The sequence below is a fragment of the Macrotis lagotis genome, chromosome 1 (assembly GCF_037893015.1).
Source record: "Macrotis lagotis isolate mMagLag1 chromosome 1, bilby.v1.9.chrom.fasta, whole genome shotgun sequence".
Lineage (NCBI taxonomy): Eukaryota > Metazoa > Chordata > Mammalia > Peramelemorphia > Peramelidae > Macrotis > Macrotis lagotis.
Genome location: NC_133658.1, coordinates 336,312,878 through 336,330,484, shown reverse-complemented (window position 1 = coordinate 336,330,484; position 17,607 = coordinate 336,312,878). Strand labels below are relative to the sequence as shown.

Sequence of the window (17,607 nt, the reverse complement as noted above, 5' to 3'; positions counted from 1 at the left end):
TGGTATCACTTCCCTGATGTCTTGGTCTTCTTCAAGAATGAATGAAGGAGGGGTGGCTAGGTGGTGCAGTAGATAGAGCACCAGCCATGGAGTCAAAAGTACCAGAGTTCAATTCCAGCCTCAGCCACTTAATAATTACCTAGCTGTGTGACCTTGAGCAAATCACTTAATCCCATTGCCTTGCAAAAATACCCTTAAAAATAAAGAATGAAGGACTAACATCATCAGAAAGTATCTTAAATTACAGGGTAAAGAGATAGAAACCATCCCACCTCATTAGAAACTGAGGTCCCTAGTAAATTCATTATTATGATTATTATTATTAGAGCCATGTTATTCTGTGGATGCATCTAGGTCCTTAAATAATAAAGCTGAAATTGTTGATTCACTCCACCTTCACTTTCCTGAAAATTTATTATATATCATAATAACTCAGTTCAGTCAAAGTCAGGATTACAGAAAGAATAATCTTAGGTGGATCCTAGTTGATTTGGATCCTAGTTGATTTTTGTCCATTTTGAGATTGAATAAATTAAAAAAAAAGAAATTAAAGACAAACACAAAAACACCACTGGTGTTTTTATTGAGGACCTGGCTGATAAGTATTTTAGATTGGAATCTCTTCTCTCTAGGTGATAGGGGTTAAGAAGAATCTATTATATTTATTTCAGTAAATATTATCAGTGAGTTTTCCAACAGAGGCTTGGGGTTTTAATGAATTAAATAAATATGACAAGTATATGAATGGTCATGATTTTAGATAAGAGACCAAGAAATAGAAAATCACAGATAATCTTATTTCTTACCCTCAATCTCTTCCCTAATTGACAACTCTTACAAATTTTGCAATGAAAATTTTCAAATGGATTTACTGAAATTTTATCACCTCTTCTATTCCCTTTCTTTTATACCATCCTGCATTTATCCTTTTACTCTTTCTATTTCCTAAGAAATAAAAGGTAAAATTAAAGTCAAGATAAATTTTTTAATGTTGTTAATTTAGAAATTTGACAATAAAACATTGAATCTCTAGACTAATCTGGAGACTTAATTTGAAACAAATTATTTTTTTTTTTAGTTTAATGTATTTTAATAGCAAACTTACAGGAACAGCACAGAAGACAGACGACATTAAAAATATGTACTTGCATGTAGGACAACTCAGTTAGAAAAGTATAGTGAATGGATGGAATCTACCGTATGATAAAAATGCTACAAACACCATTTAGTTGCCGTCAATAAGAAATTTACTTTTTAAAAAAATCCAAATGCTGGCATTGTCCAGAAAAAATTTAACAGGTTTATTTATAATTGTTATAAAGTTGAATAATTGAAACTTGTTCACGGAAACATTTTTTGACCACATTAATGCTTTATGTCCTCGCATTTATATTCAAAATTCACACACAAATGAAAATGGAAAAAACTTGCCAATACCTGATTCTGTCCCCTATTTTTCCATTCGTAATCATATACTTAGGTACCTTTTGACCCTATGGGAAAAAAAAAATATCTAACATTCAGAACTACCAATAACAGGAAGAAGAGATTATTTTTTTCTGTTTTGAGAATGAAGAATGTTTCCCATCATAGTGGAATTTAAGCACGTTCTCCACGTATGCGGCGTGCTAGCTGGATATATTTTGGCATGATTGTGACACGTTTGGCGTGGATAGCACATAGGTTGGTGTCCTCAAACAGGCCAACCAGAGAAGCTTCACTTGCCTCCTGCAAAGCACCAATTGCTGCACTCTGGAAGCGCAGATCTGTGTGGAAGTCCTGAGCAATTTCACGCACCAGACACTGGAAGGGGAGTTTACGAATCAGAAGTTCGATGGACTTCTGATAATGTCTGATTTCACGGAGAGCCACAGGACCCGGCCTGTAGCGGTGAGGCTTCTTGACCCCTCCGGTAGAGGGCGCACTCTTGCGAGTGGCTTTTGTGGTGAGCTGCTCTCTGGGGGCTTTAGCACCGGTGGATTTATGGGGGGTTTGCTTGGCACGAGCCATGTTCCTGAAAACTTCTTAGACACCCCCTTCGCTACGTCTGGGCTGGCAGAGCAGGAGGCGGCCCTGGCGCTGGCAGCTGCGGCGGGTGGCAGCGGCTGCGGGGGGGGGGGGGGGGGGGGGAGGGGGGGCGGGGCACCTGCCGAGGGGGAGGCTCCCCGGGTCGCCCGCTTGTCACTGCTAGAGCCCGAGGCCGCGCTAAGCCTGGACTCTGACTCCTCCCCTCCTCCTCCCCCTCAACAAATGATTTTCTGAATTGAAAATGCCCTTTCATGACATTAGAGACCACGTTTAAATGCCCATTCTGCTTCTACCATTTTATATCCTAGTTATTAAATTGCTATGTTCTAAGAGCAATATTCTTAACTTCTTTGATTTTTAAGGTTCTAGTTACCAATTTAGAAATATTTAGCAGAGAGGAACCAGGCTAATATTTTCCACTCTTAAAATTAGCTTCCATCTTCTTAGCAAATATCCTGAATATTCCAAGTTATTTACATGTTATATGCATATTGAAAATGAAGGAAACAAGAACCAGTTTTGCTTTTATTTGCATGCAGAGTTTAGCACAGTGCCCGACATATAGTAAGTCACTAAAAATATATGTTGGAGATTAACAGGGAGAAGCCAAGATGGCAGCATGACGCCAACATGCTCCCAGAGCTTTTCCCTACCAAAGATAAATGAAGCTTCTACTCTGACATTCATACTACAGTTCCCACCAAGAAAAATAGAAGGTTCAAAGAAATTTTCAAGTGTAGAAATCATGGAGGATCGTCAGTGAAATTTTGTCTGTTTGGGGGAAAAGGGGAAGTAAAGTCCAGGAGGTGGGAGAGTTGGAAAGCCAGTGAAGGAGGCTTTTAGCCACAGTACAATCCAGGTCCCAAGAGCTTAATAACAGCAGAGGTGCCCAACTAAATAGATAAACCAGGGGAGTTCCCCAACTCCAAACAAAGTCTGACCCCTGAGAACACCATGATCAAAGACAGGATTGGATTGGGATCATATCACTATTAAGACAGAAGCTGGACATAAAGGAGAGAAAAAAAGAAAAGAAAACCTCTGCAGAGGCAAGGCCTGGGCTACAAAGGTAACATCTTGGCCAACAGCAAGGTAAGGATTAGATCCCAGCTAAATAAAAAAAAATGGATTTATACTCCTTGTATCTCAGGAGCAGAGCTAGAACAGCAAAGATGAACAAAAATCTAAAAGAGTGCTCACTATAAAAAACTACTTTATAGGCAGAGATGATAACCCTGAATAATATTCTGAAGAATAAAGCAGGAAAAAAATCACTCACAAGGGAATTTTCAAAAAGAATATAAATTGAACTCAAATACAAAAGCTCATTGAAGAGCTAAAAAAAAAGAATTTTAAAAAACCAAAGAAGAGGAAAAAAAAAGAAAAATGGGGAAAAAATGAAAGTCATGCAAGAAAAATATGAAAAATTGACAAAAGAAATCAACTCCTTTGAAAGTAAAAAATAATCAACTGTAAAAGGAAGCACAGAAACTATTTGAAGAAAATAAAACCCAAAAAATTAGACTTGAACAATGAAGCTACAAGATTAAGAAATTGCATTACTCAAAAGAAAAAAGCAAAAAACTGAAGAAAATGTAAAGTACCTTTTAAGGGAAATGAATGACCGGGAAAATAGATCCATAGAAAAATCTATGAATCATCAGAATATTAGAAAGACTGGATAAAGAAAAGAACCTCGAAATCATCATACAGGAAACTATCCAAATGTACTAAAACAAGATTACAGTATAACTACTGAAAGAATCCACAGAACATCTCCATAAAGAGAACCCATGATAAAAGCTCCAAGGACTTTAATAGCCAAATTCCAGAACCCTTAAATAAAAGAAACATTCAGATTCACACAGGACTTAGCCTTAACATTGAAAGATCAGAAGACCTGGAATAACATTTTTCCCGAAAGTAAAGGATATGGGATTATAACCCAGAATGTACTTACCTGCAAAATTCAGCATATATTGTCAGGGGGAAAAAAAATGGATGTTCAATGAAATAGAGGATATTCAGAATTTCCTGACACAAAGAGAAAAACTGAAACAAGAATTCAATCACCAAACATGCAACTCAACAGTTACATAAAAGAGTTACATAAAAAAAGATAAGTGAAAAGAAGAAGGAAAAAACAAAACAAATGTCAGTCAAGAATATCAAATTGTATACAACACTAAAAGGGAAGATAAAACTCTTCTAATTTTTAGAACATTAATTTTCTTAGACTAATTAGAAGGTAGACTATAATTGAAGAGAATGAACCTAAAGGATATGGGTATAATTGGGTCTTATCTCTCAGCTGAAGAGGTCCAATATGACATCATTATGTTTGAGATATAAATCCCTGAAGAAAAGCAGGGGTGTTAACTTTAAATTTAAGAGTCTTATTGTTCACTCATTTCAATCCCACTGTGCTTAGCACATTGTCTAATGAGGGCATCATAAACTTTGAGAGCATGAGTTGATGTCTCTGTAACTTACACTCATTAGTAAAATTCTCAGAGCATTCAAGTACTTAGAGATCTTTAATTTAATTACAGTTAATTAGATCAGGATTTATTTAACTGATGCTTCACTTAACAAGGCATTACCCCTTGTTACTCCCTGGGTGGAGAGAGGAGGGCGATGTGGGGGAGAAAATAAGCCTTGTTTATGAAAAAGATGTTAAGTATCCTGGGTGGGAAGGCAGGGGTGGTAAAGTGTGAAAGAAAATAGGCCTGGGGGAGGGGCAAAATAGTTCAAGAAATTATATGGCTTTGGGTGATACTTTGGCTTACTAGGAGGATTGTGTGTATTTGAAAGATATTTGAAAAGGGGATAAGGTAAAAATGATTATAATTGCAATGTGATGCAATTTGAATCAATTCTATCTATCAAGCAATGGAGTAAACAATCTGTGATGATATCTTGATAACAATAGGAGTTTATCAAGCAATCAAATATTTAAGCTGTGATTGATGATACCTGATTAATAATAATAGAGCAATAAATAACACCAAGGGAAGAGGCACAAAGATTTGTAATTTTAGAGGGATAGAAGGGAGAATGTGATTACTGAGTAAATTCTATTCAAGAGACTTATCCCTGTGAGGGAAAAAGATATATTAAAAATCTAACTTAATCTACAGGGAAGGTGGGAGGGACTAGGAAATGGAAAGATAAGAGAAGAAGGAATTAATAAAAGGGAATGAAGGTATAAGTGAAAATAAACCAAAAGTTAAATTAAAAAAAAAAGGCAAGGGGGAAAGTTAGTAAAATTTTAGTGAGGAGGAATAAGAGAAAAGGAAAGAGATAAATATGAATTGAGAAAGATAGTATGGAGGGAAATGGAGAATTAGTCATCTTAACTGTAAATGTACAAGGGATGAACTGTCCCATAAAACAGAAATGGATAGCAGAATGGAATAAAAGCCAGAGTACGACAATATGTAGTTTAAAAGAAACATGTTTAAAACAGAGATACACACAGGGTAAAACTGAAAGGTTGTAGTAAAATATATTATGCCTAAACTGAAGTAAAAATATATACCTGATTTAGCAATCCAAATTTTGGATAAAGTAAAAACAAAAAGCAATCTCATTAAAAGGGATAAGGAAGGAAACTGTATCTTCTTAAAAGACACCATTGGCAATGAAGCTTTATCATTACTATACATTTATGCAAGTAGTGATATAGTAACTAGAGGAAAAGCTGAGTAAATTAGAAGACATAGAAAGCAAAACTTTAATAATGGCAAACCTCAATCACCCTCTTTCAGAACTTGATAAATATAACAGCAAAATGAACAAGAAGGAAGTTAAGAAGGTGAATGAAATCTTAGAAAACATAGATATGATAGACCACTGGAGAAAACTTAATGAGAATAGAAAAGAATATACCTTTTACTAGGCAGTATATGGAACCTTCACCAAAATGGTACATGAACTAAGGGGAAAATGCCTTACAATAAAATGCAGAAAGGCAGAAATAATAAATGCAAATTTTTCAGACCATATCACAATAAAAATTACATGTAGTAAAGGGTGAGGGAAAGATAAACCAAGAGCTAACTGGAAATTAAATAACCTAATCTTAAATAATGGATGGATCCACAACCAAATGATAGAAATAAACAAAAATTATATCCATGAAATGATATTAACAAAATATAAATAATATAAAATACAAATAATATAAAAATATAAATAACATATAAAATATTTGGGACATAGTCAAGGCATGTTTTGAAGGGAAACTTTATATCTCTAAATGCTTATATGAATAAAATAAACAGGAGATAAATGAATATGCAACTAAAAAGCTAGAAAAAGAACAAGTTAAAGGTTTTCAATTAAATACCCAATTAGAAATTCTGAAAATCAAGGGAGAGATTAATAAAAGTGAAATGAAGAAAACTATTGATCAAATAAAATTCAGTTGATTTTATGAAAAAGTCAATAAAATAGACAAACATTTATTTAATCTAATTTTAAAAAGAAAAAATATAGTCAAATAGCCAATATCAAAGAGAAAAAGGGTGAACTAACCACCAATGAGGAGGAAATGAAATAGATAATTCAAAGCTATTTTGCTGAAATGTATGTAGAGAAGCCAAGAAAAATCATCTAAAAAAGCAACTCTTGGAAACAATTAACCAATTCAACCAACTAGTAGAATAAAAAATAAATCCACTTAAATCATCATCATCATTTATATATATGAACAACAAATTCCAAGAGAAAGACATAAAAACAGAAATTCCATTTAAAATAACTTTAGACAACATTAAATACTAGGAAATCTACTTCCCAAGAAAATTGCAGAAACTATTTGAGTACAATTATAAAGCACTCCTCACCCAACTAGTCATATTTAATAAGTGGAAAAATGTCAAATGCTCCTGGTTTTGTTGAGCTAATATAACAAAAATGACAATTCTGCTCAAATTAAATTACTTATTCTATGCCATAACAATCAGACAACCAAATACCAACTTTACTGAGCTAGAAAAAATAATAACAAAATTTATCTGGAGCAAAAAAAAAAAGCAAGTGAACTGATGGAAAAAAAATATAAAGGAAGAAATTCTAGTACTACCAGATCTTAAACTAAACTATAAAGCAGAAGTCATCAAAACTGTCTGGTACTGGTTAAAAAATAAATTAATGGATCAATGCTTTAGGACAGGTTCAAAAAAAAATACAGTAAATGACAACAGTAGTCAAGTATTTGACAAACCCAAAAACAACAGCTTCTAGGATAAGAACTCACTACTTGTCAAAAGTTGTTGGGAAAACTGTAAAAAATACTATGGCAAAAACTATGCATAGATCTGTATCTCACATTATACCAAAATAAGGTAAACAAAACAGGTATAGGATTTAGACATAACAAGTGATACCATAGAAAAATTACTAGAAAAAAATACTCTATCTATCTGATCTATGGAAAAGGATACATTTATGAACAAACAAGAACTAGAGTACATTATAAACTATTAAATAAATGGTTTTGTTTGTATTCAATTAAAAAGGTTTTGCACTACTAAAATCAATGCTACCAAAATTAGAAGAAAAGGAGAAAGTTGAAAAACAATCTTCACAAGCAATAGTTCTGATAAAAGTCTCATTTCTTTTTGTTTTTTTAAAGATTTTATGTATTTTGAGTTTTATAATTTTCCCCTAAATTTACTATCCTCCCCCCCAATGCCCACAGAAGGCAATTTGCCAGTCTTCATGTTGTTTCCATGGTATATATTGATCCAAATTGAACATGATGGGAGAAAAGTTGTATCCTTAAGGAAGAAATATAAATTGTAAGAGATGGCAATATCAGACAATAAGATATCAGATTTTTTCCTAAATTAAAGGTAATAGTCACTGGTCTTTGTTCAAACTCCACAGATCTTTCTCTGGATACAGATGGTATTCTCCATTGCACACAGCCCCAAATAGTCCCTGATTGTTGCACTAATGGAATAAGCAATTCCATCAAGGTTGATCATTGCCCCCATGTTGCTGTTAGGGTGTACAGTGTTTTTCTAGTTCTACTCATCTCACTCAGCATCAGTTCATGCAAATCCCTCTAGGCTTCCCTGAATTCCTATAACTCCTGGTTTCTAATAGAAAAATAGTGATCCATGGTATACATATACCACAGATTGCTAAGCCATTACCCAATTGAAGGACATTTACTTGTTTTCCAATTCTTTGCCACCACAAACAGGGCTGCTATGAATATGTTTGTACAAGTAATGTTTTTACCCCTTTTTTTTCATCATCTCTTCAGGGAATAGACCCAGTACTGGTAATGTTGGATCAAAGGGTATACACATTTTTGTTGCCCTTTGTGTGTAGTTCCAAAATTCTCTCTAGAAAGGTTGGATGAGTTCACAGCTCCATTAACAATGTAATAGTGTCCCAGATTTTCCACAAGCCTTCCAACAATTATCATTATCCTTTCTGGTCATATTGGCCAGTCTGAGAGGTATGAGGTGGTACCTCAGGGAAGCTGTAATTTGCATTTCTATAATAAGTAATGATTTAGAGCAATTTTTCATAAGACTATGGATTGCTTTGATCTCCTCATCTGTAAATTGCCTTTGCATTTCACTGTCAGTTGGGGAATGTTTTTTTTTTCAAATTTGACTCAGTTCTTTGTATATTTTAGAAATGAGTCCATTGTCAGAAACATTAGTTGTAAACATTGTTTCCAAGTTTACTACATTTCTTTTGATTTTGGTTACAGTGGTTTCCTCTGTGTAAATTTTTTTTAATTTAGTGTAATCAAAATCATCTTATTTGACTTTAGTGATGTTCTCCATCTCTTCCTTTGTCATAAACTGCTTCCCTTTCCATAGATCTGACAGGTAAACTACTCCTTGATCTTCTAATTTGCTTATACTATTGTTTTTATGTCTAAATCCTGTAATCATTTGGATCTTATCTTGATATATGGTGTGAGGTGTTGGTCTAATCTAAGTTACTTTGTTACTAACTTCCAATTTTTCCAGCAGTTTTTATTAAGAGAGCTTTTATTCCAATAGCTGGAATCTTTGGGTTTATCAAACAGCAGATTACTATAGTCATCTCCTGCTATTGCAACTAGTCTATTCCAATGGGCCACCTCTCTATTTCTTAGTCAATTCCAGACAGTTTTAATGACTGATGCTTTATATTATAATTTTAGATCAGGTAGGGCTAAGCCACCTTCTTTTGCACTTTTTTCATTAAATCCCTGGAAATTCCTGACTTTTTATTTCTCTATATGAATTTCCTTACAACTTATTCTAACTAATTGAAGTATTTTTTTTTTTGGAATTTTGATTGGTAGAATACTAAAAAGAAAGTCTAGTTTTGATAGAATTGTCATTTTTTTATTATATTAGCTCGATCTATCCATGAGCAGTTGATATTTGCCCAGTTAATTAAATCTGATTTAATTTGTGTAAGGAGTGTTTTGTAATTGTTTTCAAAATGTTTCAGGGTCTGCATTGGCAAATAGACTCCCAGGTATTTTATTTTGTCTGAGGTGGCTTTGAATGGTATTTCTCTTTCTAATTCTTCCTGCTGTATCTTGCTAGTCATATATATAAAATTTATGATGGTTTATTTTATATACTGAAACTTTGTTAAAATTGCTAATTTTTTCCAGTAATTTTTTGGATGACTTTTTGGGATTCTTTAAGTATACCATCATATCTTCTGCAAAGAGTGAAAATTTTGTTTCTTCAATCCCTGTTCTAGTTCCCTCAATTACTTTTTCTTCTCTAATTGATGAAGCTAATATTTCTAATGCAATATTGAATAGTAGTGATGATAATGGACATCATTGTTTCACACCTGATTTTATTGGGAATGTCTCCAGCATATCCCCCTTGCATATAATGCTTGTTGATGTTTTCAGATAGATATGATTAGTATTCTAAGGAGCAAATCATTTATTCCTACACACTCTAGTATTTTTATTAGGAATGGGTGCTGTATTTTATCAAAAGTTTTTTTTTTTTATGGGATGGCTAGAAGGTGTAGTGGATGGAGCACTAGCCCTGGAGTTAGGAGGATCTGAGTTCAAATTCAGCCTCAGACACTTAATAATTACCTAGCTGTGCAGCCTTGGGCAAGCCACTTAACCCCATTGCCTTGCAAAAGAAACCCTAAAAACAACTTTTTCAGCATCTATTGATATGATCCTATGATTTCTGATATGTATGTTATTGATATAATTAACTATACAACAGTTTTTCTAATATTGAACCAACTCTGTATTCCAGGGATAAATCCTACTTGATCATATTGTAGTATTCTAGTGATAATTTGTAATCATTTTGCTAAGATTTTATTTAAGATTCTTCCATCTATATTCATCAGGGAGATAGGTCTATAATTTTCTTTCTCTATTTTAACTCTTCCTGGTTTATGTATCAGTAACATATTGTTGTCATAGAAAGAGTTAGGCAGAGTTCCGTCTTCACCTATTTTTCCAAAGAGTTTATACATAATTGGAAAAAATTGTTCCTGAAATGTTTTATAGACTTCACTTTTGAATCCATTTGGCCCTGCAGATTATTTTAGGGAGTTCCATAATGGCTTGTTGAATTCCTTTTTCTGAGGTAGGGTCATTTAAGTTTTTAATTTCCTCTTCATTAAATCTGACCAACTTACATTTTTATAAATATTCATCCATTTCACTTAGAATGTCAAATTAATTGGCATAGAGTTGGGCAAAATAATCCCAAATTTTTAATTTAATTTCTTCCTCATTGGTGGTGAGTTCAACTTTTTCATTTATGATACTAGCAATTTGGTTTTCTTCTTTCCTTTTTTTTAATAAATTTGACCAGAGGTCTATCAATTTTATTGTTTTTTTTTCATAAAACCAGATCTTGGTTTTATTTATTAGTTCAATAGTTTTCTTCCTTTCAATCTTATTGTTTCTTTAATTTTTAGAATTTTTAATTTGGTATTTTTTGGTTGTTTTTCATTTGTTCTTTCTCTAATTTTTAGTTGAATATTTAGTTAATTGATTTATTCATGTATACATTTAAAGATATAATATATCCCCTGACAGCTGCCTTGAGTGTATCCCATAGGTTTTGGTATGTTGTATCATTATTGTCATAATCTGGGATGAAATAATTAATTCCATCTATAATTTTTGGCTTGATCCACTCATTCTTTAACATGAGGACTTTTTTTGTTTCCAATTAGTTCTGGGTCCATATCTCCCTGGCCCAGTATTGCATATGATTTTTATTGCATTATGATCTGAGAAAGATGTATTCACTATTTCTGCCTTTCTGCAGTTGATCATTAGGTTTTTATATCCTAGTACATGGTCATTTTTTATGTAATTGCCATGTACTGCAGGAGAAAAAGTATATTCCTTTCTATCCCCATTTAATTTCCTCCATAAATCTAACATATCTAGGTTTTCTAACAATCCATTTAACTCCTTAACTTCCTTCTTGTTTATTTCATGATTCAATTTTTCTTCTGAGAGTGGGGGGTTAAGGTCTCCCACTAGTAGAGTTTTCCTCTCTTCATCTTTTTGTAGCTCTTTAAAGGTCTCCTCTAAGAATTTGGATGCTATCCAATTTGGTGCATACATATTTAGTATTGAAATTACTTTATTGTCTATGGTACCTTTTAGGTGGATATAGTTTCCTTCCTTATTTCTTTTAACACTATTTTTTGTAGCTGCTTTGTCTGAGATAAGGATTGCTACGCTGTTTTTTTCATTTAAGCTGAAGCAAATTATATTTTGCTCCAACCTTTTACCTTTACTCTATATGCATCTCTCTACTTCAAATGTGTTTCTTGTAAGCAGAATATGATAGGATTCTGGTTTTTAATCCACTCTGCTTTACGCTTACATTTTAAGGGATAGTTCATACCATTCACAATCAAAGTTATAATTACTAATGCTTTATTGTCCTCCATGCTATCTTCCTTCTGTTTGTATTTTTCCCCTTTTTTCCCTTTATCCATATTCCCCAGTGTTTTGTTTCTGAATACCACCACCTTCAATGTTTGCCCTCTTATATCAACACCCCTCCCCTTTTTTCACCCTTTTCCTTTTCCCTTTCTTCCCTTTGTTCCATTAATTCCCCTTTTTCTCATGCTCCCTTTCCCTATCCCCTTTTCCTTTTAATGCTTGAAAGGTAAGATAAATTTCTGAATTTGATTAAGTGTATTTAATTTGAATTTAAGCCAAGTTTGATGAGATGAAGATTCAGGTGGTTCTCACCTCCTCTCTTCTTCCCCTCCATTACAATAGGTCTTTTGTTCTTCTTGATGTAAGGAGATTTATCCCATTCAACCTTCCTCCCTTCTCCTTACTGCTCCCCTTTTTAAGGAGGTATTGTTTATTTTTTTAAGTTTGTTTTTTTGCAAGGTAAATGGGGTTAAGTGGCTTGCTCAAAGCCACACAGCTAGGTAATTATTAAGTATCTGAGACCAGATTTGAACCCAGGTACTCCTGATTCCAGGGCCAGGGCTTTATCCACTATGCCACCTAGCCCACCCAGAGGTATTGTTTATAATCAATCTATCTGAGTCAAAGAAAAGTTGTGAGTGTCCATCACTGCTAGCTATGTATATTCTCTCTAATAGAGTTACAATTCTCAAGTATTATGAGAATATTTTTCCCAATTGGGCATATAGCCAGTTTCACCTTATTGTATAGCAGTTTTGGTGGTTTTTTACTTTTTATGTGTCTATTGAGCCTCCTTTTTGATGTCCAAAATTTCTATTTAGCTCTGGTCTTTTCATCAGGAAATCTTCAAAGTCTCCCATTTCATTAATTGTCCATCTTTTCCCCTGGAAGAGAAGGCTCAGCTTTGCCAGGTAGTGCATTCTTGACTACATTCCAAGCTCCTTTGCACTTTGGAATATCTCATTCAATGCCTTTCAGTTCCTTAAAGTTGCTGAGGCCAGGTCCTGTGTAATTTTTACTGTTTTTCCTTGTATTCAAATTTTTTTATGGCTGCTTGCAGGACTTTTTTCTTTTATCTGATAGTACTGGAATTTGGCTACAACATTCCTTGGTGTTTTCTTTTTAGGATCTCTTTCCAGAGGGAATCTATATATTCTTTCAATAACTATTTTGTCCTCTGGTTCCATGATATCAGGGTAGTTTTCCATCAATGAATCCTATAACATTAAGTCCAGGCTTTCTTTTTTCTCTTCAATGTTTTCAGGAAGGCCTATAATTCTCAGATTCTCTCTTCTTGACCTTTCCTCGAGGTCAGTGGTATTGCTGATGAGGTATTTTACATTTTTTCTATTTGTTTGATCTTTTGGTTTTGTTTAACACAATCCTGTTGTCACATAAAGTCATTAGTTCCCAACAATTCCATTCTCTTTTGAAGAGAAGGAAAATTTTTTTTTCATTTATCTTTTGCCATTCCTTTTATAGTTGGTCCATTCTATTTTTGAAAGACTTTCTGTTTTCCCAAATGTAGTTTTGAGAAAATCATTTCCTTTTTTGCATTTGGGCAATTAAAGATTTGAGAGAGTTATTCTCATTTTTTATTTATCCAGTTGTATTTTCCAAGGATTTGTTTTCTTGTTGCATGATGTTAATTCTCTTGCAATGTGTTAATTTCTTTTGAGTTTCTTTTCCCAATTTTTCCAATTGATATTTAAACTCCTTCCTGATTTTTTGAAGGAGGTCTGTCTCTTCTAATTAATTCTCCATGGGTCTCCCTTTTCTCTGCCTTTTATAATCATGTGTTTGGGGGGGGCAGCTGGCTCTCAGAGGCTTATTTTGAAAATCCTTGAGGTTTTGTTCACTTGGGTTAGTAATTCCAGAGACCAACCAATAGGGGGTACTGGTTGCTTTCTCTGTAGTGAGGTCCTCAGTAGCAGGCTGTGAGTTGACTTTGAACACTGCTGTTGAGTGAATTCTCTTGCCCTGAGGGGATGGTGTTGGTGGTGTTGTGGGGGGGGGGGGGTTGTTTATTGTTTATTCTGGCAAAGGACTCAGCTGAAAATATGGAACTCAGAACCCTGGCCCAGATGGTTATTCTCCAGGTATGCTCTGAGATTCTGTGCTAGAACACATCCTCCTGTAGCTCCTCTCTCCCTGGCCAAAGACTTCTGGGCTAAATTTGGATCTCGCACCTCCACTCACAGAAGTTTCAAAGGCTGAGGCTGGCCCTCTGGCTTCCCCCAGCTGCTGAACCTGAGCTGATCCTCTGCTTTTGTCTGCTGGTTCACCCATGGTCCCCTGAGACCTTCTTGGAAGGTATTCTCCTAGGTCTCTTTCTGGGTTTTGTTGATTGAATTTCTGTTAAGAGGTTACTCTGATGCTATTTATGAGAGAAAAGGGAGGTCACCTATCACAGTGCCTGTCTTCTGTCTGCCATCTTGGCCAGAAGTCTCTTGCATTTTATAATTTGAGAGGTGAGAAACAAAAACCAAAAGACTAATCTTAGATGGATTTTTGAGAAAGATAGCCACAAAGGGGCAAAAGACAGAAAAAAATATTGTGGGAAGGATAGGATCAAATAAAATTACTTTTGATTTGTTTGGTTTATTTACTGATTTATTTTTTGTATTTGAGGAAACATTGCCATGGTTGCATGTAGTATGGGAGGAGCTACTAGATAGGGAGTGTCCAAAGAAAAGCAAAGCAGTGGGACAATTTGCTAAAGAAGTCAGAATGATATTAGATCAAGAGTACATGAAATGAAATTAATTTTGACAAGTAAAAGACCTCCCTTCCTCCACAAATAATGTGAAATATCAAATAGTAGGAAGTGATTTTTGAATGGTGTCTGAAACAGAGAACAGAAAACCACAAAAATGGTAATATTTCCCTAGCCCATTCTCTTTTTAAAATGTTTAAGAAACATAGAGAAATTCAAATAACTCTAATTATCAATGAGGAAGGTAGAAGAGAGAAAGGCGATTAAAAACCAACAACCAACCTAAAACAAAAAAAAACATCAACAACTTAAGCCATCAAAGATGATTGTTCAGGAGTACCACATCAAGTTGTGTTCAGTAAAACCAAGTAAAATAATCATATTTCTACTTAGCCTGGGGAGAAAGACAGAGATTTACAGGCATTTTGGATAATGGGGAACCAGAAAACATTTCATATCAGCTTATAGTGTAGAATCTGAACAAAGGCATTCATTTGTTTATTAGGGTGAGAAATAGTCATGGAGCCAGCAGAGAGATGTCTGACACTGGAGGAAGCAAGAAGAGGGGTCAGACAGCAATTATTTCACTCAAACCTCAGAAAAAGTGCAAACTGAGCAAAGGACCTAAACCTAAGAATGGTCAACATATGGTTATTTCATGGGAAGGAACAGTCGAGGCTAGTGGCTTAAAAGCATGTAAGGATTAGGAAGGGAAATGAGTAGTAACTGTTTGACTTAAATTTTGTAGCAATGCATTGTATTTAGTTGCATATGCTAAAAATTGTATTAATAGATCTACAGTGAAACTTTCCAGGTCTTTTTTTTTTTATTTTGAAGGGTCTATAGACAGAGGAATCCTATAAATCATGGACACTATAATCTGGTATCAGACAAGGAATGTTTATATGACATTGGAAAAAATCAATAAAACTTTGTAGTACTTAAAATATATATAAATGCTATGATCATCATTGCCATTAAAATTATCATTAATACTGCTGCTATAATTTCTGCTACTCCTCCTTTTGTTGATGACTACAAAAAAGTTATCCTCAGAACAGGGGTGGTTAGGTGGCGCAGTGTTGTTGTTGTTGATGTTGTTGTTGTTGTTCCCCACCCCAAAAGGTGCATGGCATTGTCTATAACAGGTCACTCAGGAATGTGATTGATCACTGAACTACTGAGAGCAGTTGCATTCATTGTAGCTGGTCATCTCATAAGGTTGTTGTTAATGTATACTATGTTCTCCTGGTTCTATTCTTTTCACTCAGCATCAGTTTATGCAAATCTTTCCAGATTTTTCCAAAGTCCATCCACTCATTATTACTTTTTTATTGATATTTTATTTTTCTAAATACATATTGTAAAATTTTTTCAACATTCATAAATATGTGTGTATATATATAATACATATATATGTATACATATATATATATATATATATATATGTTTTTAAATTGCAAAATTTTTTTCCACCATCCTTTCCCACCACCCCCCTCGGCAATAAATAGACAAGTTAATGTACATACATATTTGTGTTAAATATGTTTGCAGATTAGTCATTTTCAGCATGAGAAATTAGGATTAAGGTAAAGAAATATATAAAAGAATTTTTTAAAAGTTAATGTAGTGCTTATCAGATTCTTAAGGGATTTTGTTTTGTTTTGTTTTGTTTTTCTTTCTCTGAATGAGGATAGTATTGACCATAGCTAGTCTAATAAGGTTGTCCTAGCTCTCTGTACTGCTGAGAGAAGCTTCCTCCATCAAGGCAGATCATCTCACAATATTACTGGCCCTCATTATTTCTTAAAGAATATTATTCTATAAGATTCATATATTATAACTTGTTAAGTCATCCCCCAAATTGATAGGCATATCTTCAATTTTTAAAATTTTGCCACTATAAGAACTGTTATAAATATTTTTGAACATGTAAAACTTTTACCATTTTTATGATGGCTCAGGGATATAAACCTAATGTGGGATTGCTGGATCAAGGGGTAGTCATGATTTTGTTGCCCTTTGGGTATAATTCTAAATTGTTCTCTAGAATGACTAGATCAGTTCACAACTACACTAACAGTGTATTAGTGAGTCAATTTTCTCACATCCTCTCTAATATTTCCTATTTTCCTTTTTTTTTGTCATCTTAGTCTGATATGTGTGAGGTGATACCTCATAGCTGTTTTAGTTTGCATATCTCTAATCAAAAATGATTTGGGGCATTGTTACTTAAGCTTGACTGTAGTTTTTATGTCCTGATCAGAAAACTGCCTGTACATATTCTTTGACCATTTCTCTCTTAAAGAATGAATTGTAATCACATAAATTTGATTCAGTTCTCTATATATTTTTAAATGAGACCTTTATCAGTAATACTAGCTGTGAAAATTGTTTCAGTCTGGGAGTATTTATCTTCCTCTATTACTACTAGTTATGTATGTATGAGTCACTTAACTCCTCTGGCCCTTAGTTTCTCATCTATAAAGGTTAACTAACTAAGCCTATTTACAGAGCTTGCCTCATAGGGTCATTATGAAGTCAAAATAAAATAATGCACCTAAAGTATTCTCCGAAATATAGAGCATGACATAAATGCCAGTTGTCATTATTTTGAGATGCAGATTGAAAGGAGAGTTGATGCACACTCTGTGACAATGACTTATTTAAGTTTCCAGTATCTATCTTGATGTGGAAAAAGGGGTCTGATAGGCAGAAATATCCAAGGCATTTATAGGATCATATAGTCAGAGGCAATTTGTGATTCAACTGCAAAGTCATAAATAGGCACTTTATTTATAGAAAATTTTCAAGATCTTCGTTCAGTTCATAGAAATTGATTAAAGAAACTGCAGTAAATAACTAGAAAGATAACAATAAGAAACAAAAAAATGAAAAACTCTAAGAATCACGTTAAAACTTGAATCAACTGATG

General features: G+C 33.9%; 1 protein-coding gene across 1 annotated transcript; it reads right to left on the bottom strand.

The window, feature by feature from the left end:
• Window positions 1-1,508: 1,508 nt before the first annotated feature.
• LOC141517541 (histone H3.3A-like) lies at window positions 1,509-2,010 on the bottom strand. The gene has a single exon (XM_074228624.1). The coding sequence runs from the start codon at window positions 2,008-2,010 to the stop codon at window positions 1,600-1,602; it is 411 nt and encodes a 136-aa protein (XP_074084725.1). The 3' UTR covers window positions 1,509-1,599.
• Between the last annotated feature and the right edge of the window lie 15,597 nt (window positions 2,011-17,607).

What these genes read in the sequence shown, in the direction of transcription:
- LOC141517541 (XM_074228624.1), bottom strand. Translation starts at nt 2,010, where the DNA reads ATGGCTCGTGCCAAGCAAACCCCCCATAAATCCACCGGTGCTAAAGCC.